General features: G+C 52.0%; 8 protein-coding genes and 1 non-coding gene across 9 annotated transcripts; 4 read left to right on the forward strand and 5 right to left on the reverse strand.

Annotated features, from left to right (window-relative positions):
- Positions 1–114: 114 nt before the first annotated feature.
- On the forward strand, positions 115–946 carry NFIA_018980 (uncharacterized protein; the record flags this gene model as incomplete). Its single annotated transcript, XM_001265093.1, has 3 exons — positions 115–664; positions 714–795; positions 847–946. The coding sequence occupies 3 exons, from the start codon at positions 115–117 to the stop codon at positions 944–946; spliced, it is 732 nt and encodes a 243-aa protein (XP_001265094.1).
- Positions 947–1,647: 701 nt separating this feature from the next.
- NFIA_018990 (putative C6 transcription factor) lies at positions 1,648–4,500 on the forward strand (the record flags this gene model as incomplete). The annotated part of the gene is made up of 1 exon (XM_001265094.1): positions 1,648–4,500. The coding sequence occupies one exon, from the start codon at positions 1,648–1,650 to the stop codon at positions 4,498–4,500; it is 2,853 nt and encodes a 950-aa protein (XP_001265095.1).
- A 593-nt stretch (positions 4,501–5,093) lies between these two features.
- On the reverse strand, positions 5,094–5,164 carry NFIA_019000. The gene has a single exon. It is a non-coding gene; the product is annotated as a tRNA-Gly (tRNA).
- A 1,184-nt stretch (positions 5,165–6,348) lies between these two features.
- NFIA_019010 (putative vacuolar sorting receptor (Mrl1)) lies at positions 6,349–7,826 on the reverse strand (the record flags this gene model as incomplete). Its single annotated transcript, XM_001265095.1, has 4 exons — positions 6,349–6,552; positions 6,920–7,046; positions 7,104–7,388; positions 7,447–7,826. The coding sequence occupies 4 exons, from the start codon at positions 7,824–7,826 to the stop codon at positions 6,349–6,351; spliced, it is 996 nt and encodes a 331-aa protein (XP_001265096.1).
- A 554-nt stretch (positions 7,827–8,380) lies between these two features.
- erg24B (c-14 sterol reductase) lies at positions 8,381–9,994 on the forward strand (the record flags this gene model as incomplete). Its single annotated transcript, XM_001265096.1, has 3 exons — positions 8,381–8,460; positions 8,523–8,827; positions 8,886–9,994. 3 exons carry the CDS (start codon positions 8,381–8,383, stop codon positions 9,992–9,994), a joined length of 1,494 nt encoding a protein of 497 aa, XP_001265097.1.
- A 256-nt stretch (positions 9,995–10,250) lies between these two features.
- Positions 10,251–11,956, reverse strand: NFIA_019030 (tRNA-specific adenosine deaminase; the record flags this gene model as incomplete). Its single annotated transcript, XM_001265097.1, has 3 exons — positions 10,251–11,646; positions 11,705–11,747; positions 11,803–11,956. 3 exons carry the CDS (start codon positions 11,954–11,956, stop codon positions 10,251–10,253), a joined length of 1,593 nt encoding a protein of 530 aa, XP_001265098.1.
- A 211-nt stretch (positions 11,957–12,167) lies between these two features.
- On the forward strand, positions 12,168–12,480 carry NFIA_019040 (splicing factor 3B subunit 5 family protein; the record flags this gene model as incomplete). The annotated part of the gene is made up of 2 exons (XM_001265098.1): positions 12,168–12,410; positions 12,469–12,480. The coding sequence occupies 2 exons, from the start codon at positions 12,168–12,170 to the stop codon at positions 12,478–12,480; spliced, it is 255 nt and encodes an 84-aa protein (XP_001265099.1).
- Positions 12,481–12,972: 492 nt separating this feature from the next.
- Positions 12,973–15,243, reverse strand: NFIA_019050 (uncharacterized protein; the record flags this gene model as incomplete). The annotated part of the gene is made up of 1 exon (XM_001265099.1): positions 12,973–15,243. One exon carries the CDS (start codon positions 15,241–15,243, stop codon positions 12,973–12,975), a length of 2,271 nt encoding a protein of 756 aa, XP_001265100.1.
- A 1,731-nt stretch (positions 15,244–16,974) lies between these two features.
- NFIA_019060 (uncharacterized protein) lies at positions 16,975–18,009 on the reverse strand (the record flags this gene model as incomplete). The annotated part of the gene is made up of 1 exon (XM_001265100.1): positions 16,975–18,009. One exon carries the CDS (start codon positions 18,007–18,009, stop codon positions 16,975–16,977), a length of 1,035 nt encoding a protein of 344 aa, XP_001265101.1.
- Between the last annotated feature and the right edge of the window lie 1,213 nt (positions 18,010–19,222).

A 19,222-nucleotide genomic window follows, 5' to 3' on the forward strand; every position in this document is an offset into this window, starting at 1 on the left:
AGTATTTCTCGCTTCTCAATAAATCATTAACTACAGCTTTTGAACACTAATCACGCAAATCAAAGCGGCTTCTGCATGTGCCACCATACAGCCTCCTAGACAACTGCGACAGATATGGTTTCCACTAGACATCATCCCCGCGATTTCCCATCGCCATCGCGTGCCAGGTCCAGGTCGAAATCCCCGGGACCGTCAGCCAACGGAATTGTCACTAGACGATGGGTGCACACCCCATCGACGGCTGTGACCTTGTGGCTTCTGGTCTCGATTCCCTTGGTCCTATGGGATTCAGGTTACGTGTTGTTGCGACCGCATTCCATGCCAGGTCACAAGCTGCATTCGCCGGTCTGGACCCCGTACGCACTCTATGGGACAATTGACTATATCTACGGCTGGCCGGCGTTCAACGCTCGGAATGGCTTTACTGTCGCGCAGACCGTATTGAACCTTGTGGAATCGGCGGCTTATCTGTACTACCTCTTCATCATCTATAAATATGGAGCGACAATGACTACAGGCGGACGTGGAAAACAGCGCAAGACTCGCAAGGGTTTGTTGTGGATGTTGAAGGGCGACAAAGTCGTGTCTGGGCGCACTGGAGCGACGGCGCTCCTGGTAGCTTACAGCGCCTCCATCATGACTTCGAGTAAAACGGTCCTTTACTGTGAGTTAGATAGTGTTCGTCAGTCTATAACCAGCTAATGAGATATCAGGGCTCAACGAGGCTTTCTCCGGATTTGCCAACATTGGACACAATGATGCTTTCACATTGATTACTCTGTGGGTCATTCCTAAGTAAGTCTGGTCTCTAATCCTCCGCCTTGTACCGGTTCTAACAGCAGACAGTGGACTCTGGATTGCTTTTCCTAGCTACAATATATATACCTTGGGGAAGGAGATCTTGGCCGCTCTTGAGACTTCCGCACCCGCCTCGCGGACGAAGTAGTGAGATCCCACGTTCTATGGGATTGACGTTCGATGCATGACCCGTAGCAGCCGCCGGCTTCAGTTGAGACTTCGAGGACGGTACATACAATAGGGGTCGAAAGGTGGTGCTGTTGCTTTAGAGACCATACCAGCTCTATTCAGGCTATAATGTAGAACTTAGGACTCCACCTGTTTGTGGAGGTGTCATATGATTCATATCCGGTGTCACATGTGTATAGTATGAGAAGAATGCCCATTAATATTAGGCTCCACCATGGCGCATCTGAATAGACGACATCCATGTTCTAGTAAGCCCTTTTTAGGCCTGTCCGATTAGCGGTTACTTGTTGCAGTTTGGATTGCCCCAGAGCGGTCCAGCTACAACATATAGGTTTCCAGAATCAGTTTCTGGGAGCAGGGACACTCCCTCGCTGCTCCTGTTCATTTCCTTCATCAGTATCATTCATTCTATACCCAGTAGTATCAAAAGTTGTTCCTTCTTTCGAACGTACCAATCTGATTAATAATCCGACGCCGGCCAGATGCCAAGCCCGACCCTTCCCCATACCCACCAGCATCTACCGCCTATCCCGCAATCCCATCCAATTCCAAGGAATCTCTCCAGACAGCTACCACTATCCTTCAGCTGGCCTCATTGCTCTCGCTGCTGCCTACACAAACAATGTCCCGAGTCTTGCTGCTGGGGCTACATCACCCGTCATGATCCCACCCGAGTCTGTGGAGTCTCCCATGGTCTCTTCTGCTGGCCCGACTTTGCCCCACGAGGACAGCGCGATTCCGGAGGATTTCGACACCCAAAGTCGGGCCAGCTCACGAGATGCAGGGAGCGTCCAGACGGCAGGAGACCCAACTGCTTCACAGGACGGAGCTCATGCTACCCAACGCGATGATGCCCATAATTCCAACGAAAACGGCCCCGACGGGAAGCCCCCATGGAGCGAAATGAAAACCAAGGCTGGAAAGGAGCGGAAACGTCTACCTTTGGCGTGTATTGCGTGTCGGAGGAAGAAGATCCGGTGCTCGGGGGAGAAGCCCGCATGCAAGCATTGCTCGCGCTCTCGAATTCCTTGTGTCTACAAGGTTACCACGAGGAAGGCGGCTCCGCGGACGGATTACATGGCGATGCTAGATAAGCGGTTAAAGCGTATGGAGGATAGAGTCATCAAGACTATTCCGAAAGACGAGCCCCGGGATATGGCCGCAATCGGTAGATCAGTCGTCCGACCCCCCCAACCGGGTCAGGCATCCAAGACACAAAAGAAGCGATCGGCGGACGAAGCTTTTGCGGCGGAGATGGAAGAATGGGCGCATGAGGATCGGAGAGCACCACAAGACACATTTCCCATGCGCCGCGAGGGCAAGGGCAACGACGCAATGGGTCTTTCGACCGAAGGCGCCGAGTTTCTACCGTCACTGGAGATTCAGGAACATCTGGCGGAGGTCTTCTTCGATTGTGTATACGGGCAGTCATACCTCTTGCTTCATAAGCCAAGCTTCATGCGGCGATTGAAAGCGAGGACAGTTCCGCCCGTACTGATCCTGGCCGTTTGTGCTGTTTCGGCACGATTTTCGACACACCCGCAGCTTAGCTCGGATCCACCCTTCCTCCGTGGCGAGAATTGGGCAAATCCCGCCGCTGCCATCGCGTTGAGCCGACATGATGAACCGAGTATAACCATTCTGACTGTTTTTCTACTATTGGGCCTTCACGAGTTCGGAACCTGCCATGGTGGGCGGAGCTGGTCTTTTGGTGGTCAGGCACTCCGCATGGCCTATGCTTTACAGCTTCACAGGGAGCTAGACTATGATCCTCTACTGAATCAAGGTTCAGGCAATGGTGCACAGCTCAGCTTTACGGATCGGGAGATCAGGAGACGTACGATGTGGGCATGTTACTTGATGGATCGCTACAACTCGTCTGGTAGTCAGCGTCCACCTATTGGAAACGAGAAGTTTCTGCAGATCCAGCTTCCTATCAAGGAGTCTTCATTTCAATTGGAGATACCGGGGCCAACGGAGGACCTGGAAGGGAACATTCCAAACCCCGTTCCGGATGATGTCGGTCAATTGTCTAATGCCAAAGATAACATGGGCGTGTCAGCCTATATCATTCGAGCTGTGGTAATATGGGGTCGCATAGTCGATTATCTCAATCTTGGTGGGAAGAAAAAGGACCCGCATCCTCTATGGTCGCCCGAGTCGGGTTATATGAAATTGAAACGGCAAATCGAAGACTTCTCCGCCACCCTGCCCAGTCATTTGGCATTCACATTTGAAAATTTACAGGTCCACGCTGCAGACAAGATCGCCAACCAGTTCCTCTATCTCCACATCATTATTCACCAGAACATGTTATTCTTGAATCAGTTCGCCATTCCGCTTTCACCTGGAGGGCGGCCTCCCAAGGATATGCCCAAATCGTTCCTCAGCAACGCTGGGCGCGCCGCTGTCGAGGCAGCACACCACATTTCTGTTTTAATAGACCGCGCGTCGGCCTATCCTCTTACGGCGCCGTTTGCGGGATATTCTGCTTACTCGGCGAGTACGGTGCACATTTGGGGCATCTTCTCGAAGAACGCACAATTGGAAGCTCGGTCGAAAGAAAACTTGCGGCACACCTATCGGTACCTCAATAAAATGAAGAAGTATTGGGGGATGTTTCACTACATGGTTGAGAGTGCCAAAGATCGTTATCGGCAGTTCGCAGATGCGGCTATCAAGGGGGCCGTCGTCACCCAGAACGGCAATCAGCTCACCCCCATGTTCCAGTACGGCGACTGGTTCGATAAATATCCTCACGGTGTTTCAAGACTTCACTGGGAAGATCCTGACGCCAGGCAAAAGGACCATGCCGATGACGGGGTGATGGGTCAAAAGCCCGAGCTCCAAAGCGTGGAAGACTTCTTCGCAAGCCTCTCTCCATCCGTGCCACAGCACAGCACTCCCCGTCGGCCACATCCAAGAAGAGACAGCAAGAGTATTGCTCCTCCAGACCAGGCAATCCCTCCGCAATCGGTGGTCGACGTGAACATGAACAATGCTCCGGGGATGTTAGGCACATCTGGTACGGGATTCCCGCATCCGACAATGTACGATCAACAAGGCGGAACAACATCCTTAGGGCCAACCGGATTCGACTTCAGCATTCCCCAAGATCAACTCCCGCAGTTGGATCGGCAGTTTGTCTATGGGTCCTTTGCAGGGATTGACCCTCCCCCTGCCGCTTTCGCGACTGTTGATACCCCAGGAATTTCCGCTCCTGGTGGGGCAGTCCCCCATACAAGCCAGGACACTTCTGCTGCGCTCTTCACCGGCCACATGGACCCCAACGCCCCGTCGGGCACCGGAGAGTACTATCAACCGAGCGCTTGGTTCTTACCTTTCAATCTCGACCCTGTCGGTGCAGGTGTTGGCCTTGATCCCAACCCTGCGGCTTCCGTTCCCAGTAGCGAAAATGCCACTGCAGACTTGTCCGGGTTTGGCGATACTGGCATACCACTGGGGGGTTATGATCTGGGAATGACGGGAATGAATCAAGGGTCCCATCAGTGATGAGTATTGCTACCGTTTCTTTTTTTTTTTTGTCTTTGCGAGCGGTTCGGGTTGGGCGAATTTGGTGTCTTGGAAAAAGGGTGGGGAGTTCACGACTTCTATATGCTCTGTATGCTGAACTATGCTGAACTGTTTGTGTAACTAAGTTGTATATCCCTGCTATATATATTGATCCATTACTTTCTTTGTCTCTGTCGTCTAATCTCGTTGCCACGCTGACCCGCTTACCGACCAATCAGGCCACTGGAAATTCCTTTATAGTTATTTTAATGTCTTCCCAAGTGCCTTCGGGCATTTGGTCAATTTGAAACGATACAGAGAAGATTAGCATGGCCCCTGCACTAAGGATGACACGCTCAATCAAAGAGAAGCTACCAGTTTTTTTTGAGCACTTACAGGCCACATTTGTAGGTAAGAGTGTCAGCCATGTTGATGGAGCATCGCGAGTAGCGGTCGTTCGAAACAAGATGGAGTCCGGTCAAACATGAAAGCAAAAATAATAGCGAGATAATAGATGTCCCTGTTTGAAATCAGAATATAATGGTCAGATGCTCGAGCATAATGGTATGTAGATATGCAAAAAGAATATGGCTTGCATCATCCGTGAATCGAACACGGGCCTCGTCGATGGCAACGACGAATTCTACCACTAGACCAATGATGCTAGTTTTTGGCACTTTACCCATTCAATTCGTTATAACCTAAGCCACTTACACGCTATCTAGCGCTCTCTTCGCTATAACAGCCCAGCTCCGCTCAAAGAGGCATCTATGCTCTGCGATTCTCTCTTATCCTGACACCTGCTAGGTGCCGTACTGTATTAGGGAGAGTCTCGGATAATTATTCCTGGAGGCTTTAAGGGACTTAGACGCCCTACTTTAGAACAACTGCTCCTCTCATTAGTCATAGATAGCAACCGCAGATTCCATGTAGAACAACTTCTGGCTGGTGAAGTTGAAACCTGGGACATGGCAGCAGGTGCTCCTGGAAATGTGCCAGCTACCACACCTCCTCGATATCAATATCGATCACAGCCGGCTACTTGTTGGCCGGGTCGAGCTCTGATCTGGCTCTCAGGGTACCTCCAAATCCAGAGTGCCCTCAAAATATAGAAACTATGAATGATCAAACGCCACGTTAATGCAAACAGAATTGCTGCCGGGTTTCGGCCGTTTCTAAAATCGGATTATCGACATATCAATAAGCCGTCTCTGGAGTCTATGGCGCAATCATTTTCATGACTACTGAGTGATCCGAGTAGATTGGTTTTTCATACACCAATTACTAGGTTGGCATGCTTAGCTTCAACCCGCTCTTGCAAGGAATTCCTCAATGGAGCTTGGGTCCATGCCGTCAGATGGCAGACTCATTCCTGATCAGGTACCTGAACAAATTCATTTGATCCACAGCTTGATCACAAGTAGATACATCACAGTAAGTGCTTACCATATGGGTAGCCACAAAGGGCGTCCAGAATCACATGTGGTCAGTCTGTTCCTCCTGCTTATCATGTGAAAGAGTCAAATGGTCTCTACGCGGCTATCCCATTGTTCTTTGTTAGACAATGAGGCAACGAGCAGCGTGCGGATTCTTACGCACACGGATGACTGGTTATATACCGAGTTGAATCGAAAGATATATACTGAGACAAACAACAGCAGCATCTACCAGACTCGTCATGGCACGAGCCGAATCTTCCAATACATGAGGTCTTAACGACAAATAGCAAAAGAAACCGCCATAACCAAATTTTTAGGACATGCTCATATTGTACGCCAGGAGGCAAGCAAGACAGACATCGACCAACATCATAAACCTCAAGGAAACAGAGGAAAAACATCTCATTCATCAATCATCCCAGGTCTCGTCCAATTGGTCTATGAGGCGGTTTTCCGCGTCGACGTCGGAGGCATAGTTGTCTCGTCCACGACGGCCGCCGATCGCCCCGATGACACCGCCGCTAGAACCATTTGCGCGGCCGTGTCCGAGGGTTGGCGAACGTCTGACACGGAATAGACGGCCCAGGGAGGAGAAGAGGATGATGAACATGTCCTATTGGAGAGTGAGGAGATGGGTCAGCTTATTTTCAAGCCGGATAGCGGTTTCGAATGAAGTTGATCAGTAATGACATGGAGTGATGCCACATGAATAGAGAGATCTATATAAACTATGGGATCGAACAAAACCAAGACACATGCTCGATTCAGATGGGTAGAAAACTATTGAAAGAAGGTATGGGAAATGGAAAAGAGTGTATCGCCTTTTCACTGCACCCCGAGTCTCAGACCAGCCAAAGCAGAGGTCAGTCCGATCGGGAAATGGGCAACCTCGGACTACCAAACTCCTTATAGGGACTCAGGACGCCACGTCCAGATCGAATGCGAGATGACCGGAAAGGTATCAAAGCCAAGACACTCACTTTTACAAAATCAAAGATGCCCGCCCACAGACTATAGTTTGGACATTGTCTCCACCCTCTCTGGTGCATGACTGTTCGCTGATAGGCACAACCACCAACCAGATACGCGGCGACAGCAATCAGAGCACTAAGGATTGGCAGTATTAGTATTCTGTCCGGCAAAGGGAAAGTGACATGGACTTACATCACGCCGAAAACGCCCGCCGGCCCCAGGCCTTCACCGTTGGCGTGGCCGATGCTGCCACAAGCGGCCGAGCTTCGAATCTCAAAGAAGTATGTGCACTGATCCATGGTGCCGACGAAAGACGCAATGGCCTGGTGGGAAAGGGCATCCCGGTCGCACAGAAAAGACATGATCGTCGACTTGTTCCGCGAACTATGTCCGATCTGCTCGCCAGGACAAGGTGAGCCATTAGTGTAATTCAACACGAGCTTGCGGCCGCGGAAGAATGGTTGCGCGGCTTGTTCCCTGTACAATACGATCAGCCGACACATGGCACATCGCACTGTATGTTTATCAAACCTACCCAATGGAGTATATCTTCCCTTCCTTCTCGTAGTAGGCGCTGATATTCTTCCACCTGTCGCGCTCTACCCCCACCACATCCTTTATGTCTTCGACGACGGGTGCACATATATTCAGTGTAAAGTTGGCATGATAGTCATGGCCCTTGGCGTGCCAGCTTTCTTTCGGCGCGTTCTTATTGCTTTTCTTGCCGTCCGAGGGATCCGGACGGGGTATCGAGATCGCATTCAGATCGTAGTAGAGGCCGGTAGCCGGAGAGCGTACAACACAGGGGGAGAGCCCATCTTTCTTGCCCGTAGGTTCAGAGGCGGCGTAGACTGATGTAATAGGAGCTGATAGAAGGAAAAGGAGTCCCAGGAATGAGCCAGCCAGCGACTTCATCTTGTGGAGTCAATCCCCGTGGGACGAAAAACAAGCGGTATCTTGTTGAATCGACGCGACAACAAGGATAGAGGAATTGCAAGAAGGAGCGTGTTCGAAGCCGACAATAGGAAAGAAAACATACGAGCTAAAAGAGGATGAAAGAGAGACACAAGAGGTTGGATCGCGATGAAGCTGCGTAATACGGGCCAAATGGCATTTCGGTCGCAATTCTCCAATCTCCACGTGCGGAGAAGCTCCCACAAGCCATCCCATCCCGCCTTTGTTAGGCAGAATCATTTTATACGTTATTATTTTAGGGATGCGCTGCAGTTAGTCAATTCTACGAATAGTATCGTCTCAAGCGCCAAGACATCGAACGCAGCTATCGGCTTCTACTTATCCGGCCTCATACGTCGATGGTCGGTTCGGTGGGCTGCGTCCGATCGCTGATCCGCGCTATCTAGGGTTGTCCTGAAATTCTATTTAAACCTCAAGCCCCCTAGATCGTTCTGCGACACAGAGGACCAATTGCCCGTTTTCCAACCTGCTCTTGACGTGAGTCGTCGTGAACAATGGCGTCAAAGAAACCAGAGAAGTCAAAGGTTCCAATTCAACCCGTTCCAGAGAAGCGCGGATATGAGTTTCAAGGCCCGTACGTCGTCGTAACCATTGAAAGATCATAAACCTGTCAAGCTGATAAGTTGATTTCCAAAGTATTGGAGCTTTCGGAATCATCTTCGGCCTACCCTGTCTGCTCTACGCGTTCACCTTCCTCTGCAACGATATCTCGGGTTGTCCTGCGCCGTCGCTTCTGCACCCATCGACACTGTCAATTGATAAACTGAAACAAGAGGTCGGCTGGCCGGAGGATGGAATCAAAGCTCTCTATGATACTCAGGTTACCCTGTGGGTTCTGAGCTATTATTTGCTAAGCCTGCTCATGCAGGTGTTCCTCCCTGGCACAAAAGTTGAAGGTACTGAGCTGGCGTGTGGGGGGAGACTCAAGTACAAATTCAATGGTAACGATCTCTCGCGCTCCCTGGCACTTATGGTCGGTATGTTTCTGACGATCCGCAGCATTCCTGTCGTCTGTCTTGATCCTGTCAGGATGTGCGGTGGGCACGTACTTGTACGGCGCGGAATTCGCGGTATGGACTTTCCTCTGGGATAACTATGTGCAGGTGATCACTGCCAACCTCATCATCTGCACTGCCATCGCGATTTTCGTTTACCTCCGAAGCTTCTCGGTTCCCGCTCCTGGTCAATTGAATCCCGAGCTCCGGCAACTGGCGCCTGGCGGACACACAGGCAACGTCCTGTATGACTTCTTCATTGGCCGGGAGCTTAACCCCCGAATCAAGCTGCCCATTCCGTTCGTGAGTGAGACGGCGCGGACGATTGACATTAAGGTGTGGTGTGAGATGAGACCTGGCTTGCTTGGTTGGATCATTCTGAATTTGTCGAATATCGCCCATCAATACCGCACATATGGCTACATCACCGATTCGATCGTCTTGACCACTGCGTTCCAGGCCTTCTACGTCCTTGATGGTCTTTACATGGAACCAGCTCTTTTGACCACCATGGACGTCATCATGGACGGGTTCGGTTTCATGCTCTCCTTCGGCGACATGGTTTGGGTTCCGTTCCTCTACAACTTCCAAACCAGATACCTCAGTGTCTACCCCTCTGAGCTCGGCCTAAGTGGGATCCTCATCGTCTTTGCCGTCACAGCCGCGGGATATTCGATTTTCCGTGGTGCCAATAACCAGAAAAACCGCTTCCGCACCGATCCAAATGACCCCCGCGTGAAGCACCTCAAGTACATCGAGACGAAGACCGGCTCCAAGCTGCTCATTTCCGGCTGGTGGGGTTGCGCACGTCACATCAACTACCTTGGCGACTGGATCATGTCTTGGTCCTACTGCCTTCCAACCGGCGTTGCAGGGTATGCGATTATTGAGAGTATTAACCCGGCTTCTGGTGAGATGCAGAAGCAGGCTGTCCAGACGCCGGAATCTCGCGGCTGGGGAATGATTTTCACGTACTTTTACATGATCTACTTCGGTGTTCTGCTTCTTCACCGCGAGAGGCGTGATGAGGAAAAGTGCAAGCGGAAGTATGGTGCCGACTGGGACCGCTATACATCTCTGGTACGCAGCAGAATCATCCCGGGCATCTACTAGTCATGCAGCCTTTGAGCTTTGATTGCTTGCCTGCCTGGCAGTAAGATGGCGACGCCCTTTGTCTTGGAACTTGCACTGTCGCATCTTGATGTAATACATAATAATGTTGGATAAAAGTTTGTAATAATGGGTCGATGGTTTCCCAAGGGTTATACTTTCTGCAAGGGCGTTTTGACGGATACTGCAAGTGCATGAATGTCCCTTGCATTTCATCACCCCATATGTTTGTTCTGCGTATGATACTTATAGAATCAGTTCAGCGCTTGCGCTTTTTAGGATCAATGAGAACGTCCAGTCCCCATTGTCCATCGCCTTCATTAGGGATCCATCCTTTCAAGGCCTCCTTGGCCTCTCGAATGGCATCCTTCCGTGCTTTGACGGACGGCATCAATGCCACTGGCGTCTTCTTAAACTGCTCGTACGTGGACGCTGCAATCAATTGACAAAGAGCCGTATCCTGCAGAGACGGCCCCGATTCTGGGAAATTCCCCGCATGCAACCCATTTTCCCCATCAACAACCTCCAGCGTACAATCCCCCGAGCACGATGACCGCACTATATCGCGAAGCAAGCCCCAGAGCTTCGCGCGCGACAACGCAGAAGCACCCCGGGTCGTAACGGACGCCGCGCGATTCCCCTGCTTCACCCCGTTGATGATGGTCTCGTACAAGCCCGTCCTCGAGCCCCGTAGCACCGGCAAGGACTTGGAGCCGTTGTCCGATGCGATGGGACATGGATGAGGCAGTGAGGGTGCGGCCACCCACACGGCCGACACGTTCCCCGGCTTATTCTTCTTCGGCGGCGTCTGCGCTGGGGTCGTAGCCTCTGCTGACGTGGGCTTCGGTTTCCGGAACGGCCAGGTCGTCTCGATCAGGTCATTGGGAACAGAGAGGACCCTGAAGGGCTGGAACCCGTATCCGTACTGTCCTACGCTATCATCTCGCGCCGGCCAGAACCTACCATTCAGCGTCTTCATCCGCCCTGTGGCGCTGAAACACCGCTCGAAGCCAACGCGGCTTATCTCCTCTTCCGGCAGGATCAGCCCCTCGATGTACGCATTTCGAGTCGGCGTAACGAGCAGACTCGCCTCGTACGATAGGAGTGACGACACCTGCCGCAGAGCGAGCTTGTCCGAGCACGACTTGCTGAGGGTTGCTTCGGCGTCGGCGCGCGCCGGCTTGCGCCGCACGATGCCGAGGCGGGAGAAGTAGCCCCGGCCATCTAGGAGTTCTGGGCCGGGGCCGGGAGACTTGGTGCGCTCGGGTCCCGGTGCGACATCCCAGGGTCTTGGGTCGTCTTGTGCGGCCATGCAGAGCTCCATGCTTGCGTCACCGCAGGGGGCGCAGGTGCAATACATGTAGATTTTGATGTCGGGTTGGAGTTCGAAGGGGGGCCAGGCGGGGGCTGGTTCTGATTGCGCTGTGCTGGGCGCTTCGGCGGACTTCCTGCGGCGGATGAAAGGTGAAGATGCCGCACCTGGTGTATCGGTTGAGCTTGATCTTGCATGCTGTTCCTGGGCCAGCAGGCTGTGGCATTCAGACAGAAGCCAGTAGTTGAATGAGCGGAGGGCTAGAACCTCCGCGTGCCAGTCGTGTAGCACCAGGCCTCTGACTTTGGATACCTGTGAGGCAGGAAGGCATTTTGCACCAGTACTATCAAACAGTTAATATCATCCTAAGCATGAATAGGGACCAACGCCTGGATGCATACGTGACTGCTACACAGGTTAATTCCTCCGAAACAGTATTTTCCCCTACGTAAATATCAGCCAGTAACCACAAATATCAAAGAAAGAGACAAGATATAACCTTTTACAACCACGATCCCGGACATGGGGATCCATTCTCTCGACCCATCCGGGTAGATGGTAGGCTTGCTGCGAGCAGGCAGGCCATCAAAATGCGCATGCACCAAAGAGGCGATACGGGACGGCAGTGACGACTCTGCAGTCAAACAATCCATCAAAAACCATCTCACGCCACTGTCCGGAATCAAATTTCATCGACGATTTGTAGGTCTACCAACTGACATCCATGGCGATTCCGCGTAGATCACGTGATATATTCATATCTCTTGCATTAGAACAACTCCCCAACCGAAATTCTTTCCCATCAACATACAACAACCACAACACCCCTCTGTCACAAAATACCCATCCTACGCATAATAAAAAATGGCCGACAAACTCCGCACCCTCCAAAACCTCGAAGCCCTGCAGGCCCGCCACGTCGGCACCGGCCACGCCGACACAACCAAGTATGAATGGGAATCCAACATCATCCGCGACAGCTATGCGTCGTATATTGGGCACCCGCCGCTGCTCTCGTACATGGCGCTGGGAATGGGCGAGCCAAAGGAGAAGGTGCGGGCTGCGATGATTGAGAAGATGGTTCGCGGGGCTGGAAATCCACCTGAGGTTAGTTTTGTTTGCTGTGCTTGTTGAGTGAACGCTGGGTTGCTAATATTGGGGGTAGACGCAGGAATAACGAGTTTCGGGGCATGGATTGGGTAGGGCTGGATAGCACTGGAGTTGCGCGTCCCTGGATTCAGGGTAGCTCGAATTGCACGTGCGAGGTCCGTTTACAGTTACTCTTGTCGAAGAAGGGTTCTCCGGATAGCGCAGGCAATGAGCCAGAGTCAATCGGACTTTGCGGTTGCCTATAGGCCTACGGTGGCCTCTGAGAACTTGGCCTGGTATGCGAGGCCAGAGAGCAGGCTTTTCAAAGGAAATGCCGCGAGATGGAATGGTTGAGGTTTTTCAGAATATGTGTATTGACACAGGATACTCTTTGATACCCGGTGCATGGCGTTATCTGAGAACTGTCATCGTGAACAGTTCTGCTGTACTTACAACGGCTTGATTAGGATATACAATTTGATGATTGAGCTATTATTTACATGTCCCATGACATACGTCGGTGATCAAAATACTGAAACGTCCATAGATCCCCCGATGCACAAGTAGGCTAGGAGTAAGGTCAAACTTTTGACCCCTCGCCATTACCACCCTGCCGTGCCACTAACCTGGTATTCTCAGCCTGCAGCGACGCAATCAGATCTAGCCATTTCTGCCTCTCTGACCGCAGCCGCTCGACCTCCTTCTTGAGCGTATCTACCTCCCGCCGTAGAGCATCCGTCTCAGACCTAGACCGCGTTTTCTCCTCGCGGTCGGCGTTCTTGCGCTGCTGCGCTTCTATCTTGGAGGCTTCCTTGAGCTGGTGCTTTTCGATTTTCCCGAGCTGTTTAAGGAGTTTTGATTCCTGCTGGAATAAGCTGGATGCGACCTTGTGCATGTGCGCTGATTCGATGTTAGTCTTATGCTTATGGTGGCTGTTGCTTGATGAAGAAGCGCCTTCAACCGCGCCCTGCTTTAGATCGGTACTGGCAGCGCTGCTACTGGCTTGGTCGCTTGCGCCAGAATCAGCAGCAGCTCGAGCCTTCTTGGTATCCACCTCGGGTGAGGAACCGAGTTGGAGCGATTGGAGCTCGTTCCGGATGGTCTCCAGTTGAGCTTCGACCTCGCGTTTGCGCTGTGCAAGCTTGGCGAGCTGCTTCTCGTGAGAGGAAAGCTTGCCCTTTTTGTTCATCTTGATCACATCCACCGGAGAGATGCTGTCGTGGGCGAGTTCCGAGAGGGGAGTCGTAGGCACGGAGTTGGTTGTTGGGACTGGTTGTGAGGTTTGCGACGCAGCGTCGGCGTTGGTACTGGCATCTTTTTCGAGGCCTTCTGTGCCACCCTTGGCATTCGCCGCGCCAACGTTCGATGGGGTTTCTTTTTCACTGGGCTCGTCGGTGTCATCAGGGGAACTGTACTGGGCTGAAGATTCACGGGTACGGTGTGGACTGTGTGGTAGATAGTCCAGGACAGCCTTCGGCGCATATCGCTCCAGCCCTGCGTTGAGAAGATACGCGAAACTGGCAATCAGGCCATGATGTTCTTCTTCCTCATATTCCAGGTCGTCCGAGTCGGTACTATCTTCGTCGCCGTCCAGCGACGGACTATTTACCGTTTTCTCTGAAGAAACTCGTCCGTGGCTGTCGCGCTCGTCCTTGTCTCGTGTGGTTGTATCACGACAAGCCCAATCGACAAACTTGACTGCGTCGGTGCAGATACTCTTGGGGGTCCCCTTCTCCACCATCCAACGAGGAATATTGCCACCCGGATCACTCCTGGTCACCATTATCCACTCCACTGGCCACGGATCTTCTTCGTCATCCCCAACAAGGTCATCGATATGCTTGGCTGTCTCATCCCGTTTCTCTAGAACCGCCGACTCCGTCTTTCCTCGCGGTCGACCGGCTTTGCTGCCAGTAGCCTCTTTCTGCGCAGCTGGATCCGCAGAGGCGCCTTGTCGAAGCAGATTGTCGTCGCTCCTGGCTGGAGATACAGCCTTTTCAAGCGGCACGTGCTGCACCGAAGGCTTGTTGACTGGGATTTCCCGTATGAACTCCACAGACTCATACTGACCCCGAATATACCCCTGCCTTGGCGGCGCATCCGGATGCTCACAGGGCTTGGACACCATCATCCAATTGCGGCCGCGGCGCCGAGCCTCCGCGCCCGCGCCGGCACCAGTACCCTCGCTGCCCCCATTCACCTCCGTCTCCCAGTTAATGATAAGAGTCACGAAGTCCCGCGGTGTAGTTGGCTTCGGAAACTGCGCAGAGACATGATACACATTGACAGTACCTAGATCCCGCCCCCCCTGCTCGTCCTTCACCTTCACCCGCTCAATCAGCCGCTCCGCCCCGATCCCGCGCACCGCCTGGTCCGCGACCCGCCCCTTCCGTATCCGCGCCTGGTTCGCCTCAAGCGTCTCGTCCATCTCGCTCGCTAGCTTCCTCTTCCACGTCGAGAAGGGAAGCCCCTCGTGCACGCTCCGGCGCCCAAACCAATGGCCCTTGCCATCGGCGCCTTGCACTTTGTAGATGGGGATCTCGAGCGGATTCTCCTTGGACCCGGCGAGCTTCAGGGGTTTGCCCCATTCGCGCTGGAGAGATGCGAGCTTGGGATCTGTGGAGCCTGTGCGGGCCAGGGACGGGGTGATGCGCGATGCGGCGGGGGAGCTGGAGTCGAAGTTGTAGTGGGTTTGTTTGCGGGAGGGGGCAGACTCCGGTACGGAGTCGACGATCAGGCGCGCTTTCGAGGAGATGTCGTTGACGTAGTCTCGTAGTTTGGCGGAGTCGGTAGGGATGCTGTCCCATGTTGCGGGAGAGAGGCATTGCAATGCTTCTTGCAAGGATGCCATTGGTGACGGACTGGTAGGGTCACACGTCTTTGGAACCTATCTTCGTCGATATTTCTTGCAGTTCTCTGTGTATATGGACTGTCCACTCAAAGAAATGACCGGTTAAATCCGACAGCGTTGTCCGCCTTTGTTCAGTCTGCAATTCAGCACTGCTGGCTACTCCATCTGGGTGTCGACAGGATGTACGTGCGATGAATCATAGTCATGCACAAGAATCAGGACGTCAAATGCATCGGGACATCAAAAGCCCATTCTATCGCCTTACGAATGATGCAGTTCCAATAAATCAAGGATAAATCCGCGCCGGCTGATTTTCCAACATCTCCGTGGAGTTAAGTTGCTCGTCCAGTGTTGGTCCGCCGGATGGGGCTGACGTCATGTGTCTTGCTTGGTACTCCACTACAAAGTAGAGAGGTACAAAGTACACAATGCACCCAAGGAATCAATCCTCTACCTCTAGTGCTATGATGTTCCAACATACGTTCCCCTGATAAAATCAGAGACTACATTTCCAGTCAAACTGGCATTCGCCCCTCGTGAGCAGGTTGCCACAAATCGATATGGATTGTGTAGTTTAGATTAGAGTTTCCCAATTTAGATACATCTCGCGCAAGTACTTCAATGCGTGCGAAGAAAGAATGATGACATTCCTATTGGGAGGAGAGAAGATAAGCAGAGGGTTCCAGCCCTTCAAAGAAGTGAATGACTGTGCCAGCATCCGAATCTCGCCATCATCCACAACTTCCATCCAGTGGAAACGGAATGATGGATCGAGCGCATCCAGGTAATATTATAAACCCAGCCTGGACGGTAGGGGATGAACCTACCATGCGACACACAGGGAATAGGGGACGACCGGACAAAAGAGTCGCACTGGCTTCAAGTGGGCTGACTTTCCACGAGGTCACAGACCAGCGTGTACTTAGCCCTGATCGGAATATCTGCCGCAGGCGAACCTTCCCATCCTTGTAGGCCAATGCGGCGTCCTTCGAATCCTTCGAACCCTACCCCCTGAGGACGCCAAACCCGCTAACATACACATGCCAGATGTGATGTATAAGCAGCGCTGCAGAGCATCCTTTTCCAGCCCACGTTCGTAGACTTCAATCTGGTATCCCGTACCAAAAAGGGGAGGATGTCAGCAGGACAATGGAATGCAGAAAGAAGCCGAATCCAGTCAAGCATCGTCATGCGCTCCCACTGTACCTGTTGATAATGCAGCAAGGAAGGAAATACAAAGGAGGGTGAACATTTCATCCAAATCATATCCCAAGCCGTGAGGCATACCAGGTCTTCATGACATATAATGCGGGATGTAGCATGAGAAAGGAACAAAACAAACAGCCGACCCGCCGCTTCTTGATGCAATGAACTGAAAAATAAGAACGCTGCAAGTGCTGGCTAAAGGAGAAACGAGAGAAACCCGAAGTGTGACTGTAGTTGTGGTTTTTCCAAGGACAGAATACAGGACGCGCAAAGCAAAAACGAGGTGGAGTATCATGGTTCTTCGTCGCAAAGTTGAGAGTGTGAACGCCGTCAATGATGCCAATTAGTCTGATGTGGGTATCCGTAGGAGAGTGGCCCGTGTTGTCGTTGGGACTGTATGCTGCCGGTATAGGTTGTAGAGGAGTCTCGGTGACTTTGCTGGTCGGCACCCGGGGATCTAATCCAAAGACACATGAAAGTCAGGCCGACCGTCAACATCAAAGTGTCAGTGGTGCCATGGATCCATTACATCGTCATCAGCGCAAAATCCTGATATCGACCGCCCCAGCCAAACCCCGACACACTCGCGGCAGTGCCGCAAGGCTGCACCAACATGCTCGGTAGTGGAAGAGCAGTCATAGCGGCAGACGTCACAGCGGCGCTATAGTACGGGTCCGAGTCGTATGGCGAGGTGGTGAAGGGCTGACTGTAAGATGACGTTGAGGAGGAATAGTGCGTCTCATCGAGACCACTGAGACTGGCCCACAAATTCGGATTAGAATCCCCTGTGCTGGCCGTGGTTGGGCTGGATGGTAGTACCTTCCAGGCGTCCATGGACGCGGGTTGCTGCATTGGAGGTTGCCACCATGTGTCCATTCCGACCGAGCTGGGAAGGATAGGAGTGGAACGAAGGACATCCACCACGCGAGGAGGTGGAGGACGCAACGGGACAAAGAGGCTCTCGATCGCCGCTTTGGCCTCATCACTCCTACCCCCGAGCAATTCACCTGCACCGTCCTCCTCAAGCCCTTCAAGGGCTTGAACATTGGTGCGGTAGACGAATCTGTTAGCAGCCTGAACAAACTCTTCTTGTAGCTTCTTCAGCTGCTGTCTCTTCTCGCTCCATTCCCACGTGCTGGTGGCAGCATCCACAGAGTAGACGTCCTGGTGGAACTCCACCAGAGCCTCGATGGTCTCCGGGGTCAGCTTGAAGGCGACCTCGTTCTGAGAAACCATGTCGACATGCACAACATATGCTTCGATGTGGATCATCTGGTAGTTGAAGATCGCTTCCACAAGTGGGTTTTCATCCTTTCGAAGCTCCGAGTCTGGCGCTTTCGGAAACATCATGGAGCACAGAGTCCAGATAGCATGTGGCGAGGACAGAGTCTCCGTCAGACATCTTGTATGCTGTGTGACGTTGTTCAGTGGTCTCTTGACACGGTTAACTCGTTTCAAGGTCGCCGTCAACCAGGGCTCGATCTTGGCACTCAGGACCACATTGGGCGAGGACCGCGGCGCAAATGCTGCGGCCGAGGAGGGTAGTAAGACTGTTGGCATTATAGGACGACTCTCACGTAAGAGATGATGGTTGATGGGTGATACTCCGGAAGTTCGGCAATGGCGTTTATCATATATTCGGGGTGGAAAAGAACGATATCGAGAAAGAAGAAATAATCATAAAGGCGACATTCGCCCACAGCAAGCGACCTTTTTACCCAGCACAGTCCGTCTGTGAATTTTAATCTCACAGGGTCCGCAGAGAGAAAGGGTTACCGTAGCAGTCGGGGGGTAGACAATCGCCTTGCCGCCTGATCGGGTATAGATGGGACAATATAAGGATGGATGGATATTATTGTCTCAAGAAGTCAGGCGTGGATAGTGTGGAGGTCGAAATTAGCTGTGCGGGCGAACGCGCAAAAAAAAGAATAAGAAAGGAAGAAAGTAAGGAACGTCAGGAAAAGAGTGTAAAAAATAAAGCGGAGGAGTGAGGAGGAGAAGAAGAAAAAGACAAGAATCCAGGAAGATGAGGAGGGGCGGGAGTGATGGCTCAAAAGGGAAATAGGAGGATGCAATCGACTCTGAGTTTGTATGGTAAGTAGTATGTAAGTATCGTTTAGTAGTAATGATACTGTGCGTGGGCGAAGATGCGGAGATGAAAGGATATGCAGGCTTGTCAAAAGGAAAAACAAAGAAAGATGGAAGGCAATAATGTTATTATCAATGAGAGAAAGAAAACATTAGCTAGCCGAGTATTATTGTCTTAATTTGAGATCATGTCATACCATGAGGAAGATGACATGATAATATAGTAGGTACCCTCCAATACATATAGGTACGAAATATCTTCCATCGATAACCACCCTCAATAACCGACGATTTCGACCAGTCCTCACTGCTATACACCATCTGACTTGATACAGGTTTCGCCTTCGCCTTCGCAGAATCCCGACCGGATGGGACGAGAGGACTGGGTCCCAGTGCGCGGACACCCCGTCCGATCTCAGCTCCTCAGTCTTCATGCGGATGCATAGAACATCGAGATTGGCATTAGCAGAATGCAAGTGGCCATAAAGGGAGTAGGATAATTTTCCTATTCCTACCTGTCGATTTCTTGACGGCACCTGGGTCGTACCAGTGGACTGTGGATTAGCGCAGTCATTTGCCTCTATCTGTTAGTTGCTAGCGAGGCGTTGAGACATGCTTATGGCATAGTGGGATAGCGTTGGATGGTACAATCCTATTCATCTCAGCACAGATCCTCTGATACCTG

This window comes from Aspergillus fischeri, genomic scaffold (genome assembly GCF_000149645.3).
Source record: "Aspergillus fischeri NRRL 181 1099437636249 genomic scaffold, whole genome shotgun sequence".
NCBI lineage: Eukaryota > Fungi > Ascomycota > Eurotiomycetes > Eurotiales > Aspergillaceae > Aspergillus > Aspergillus fischeri.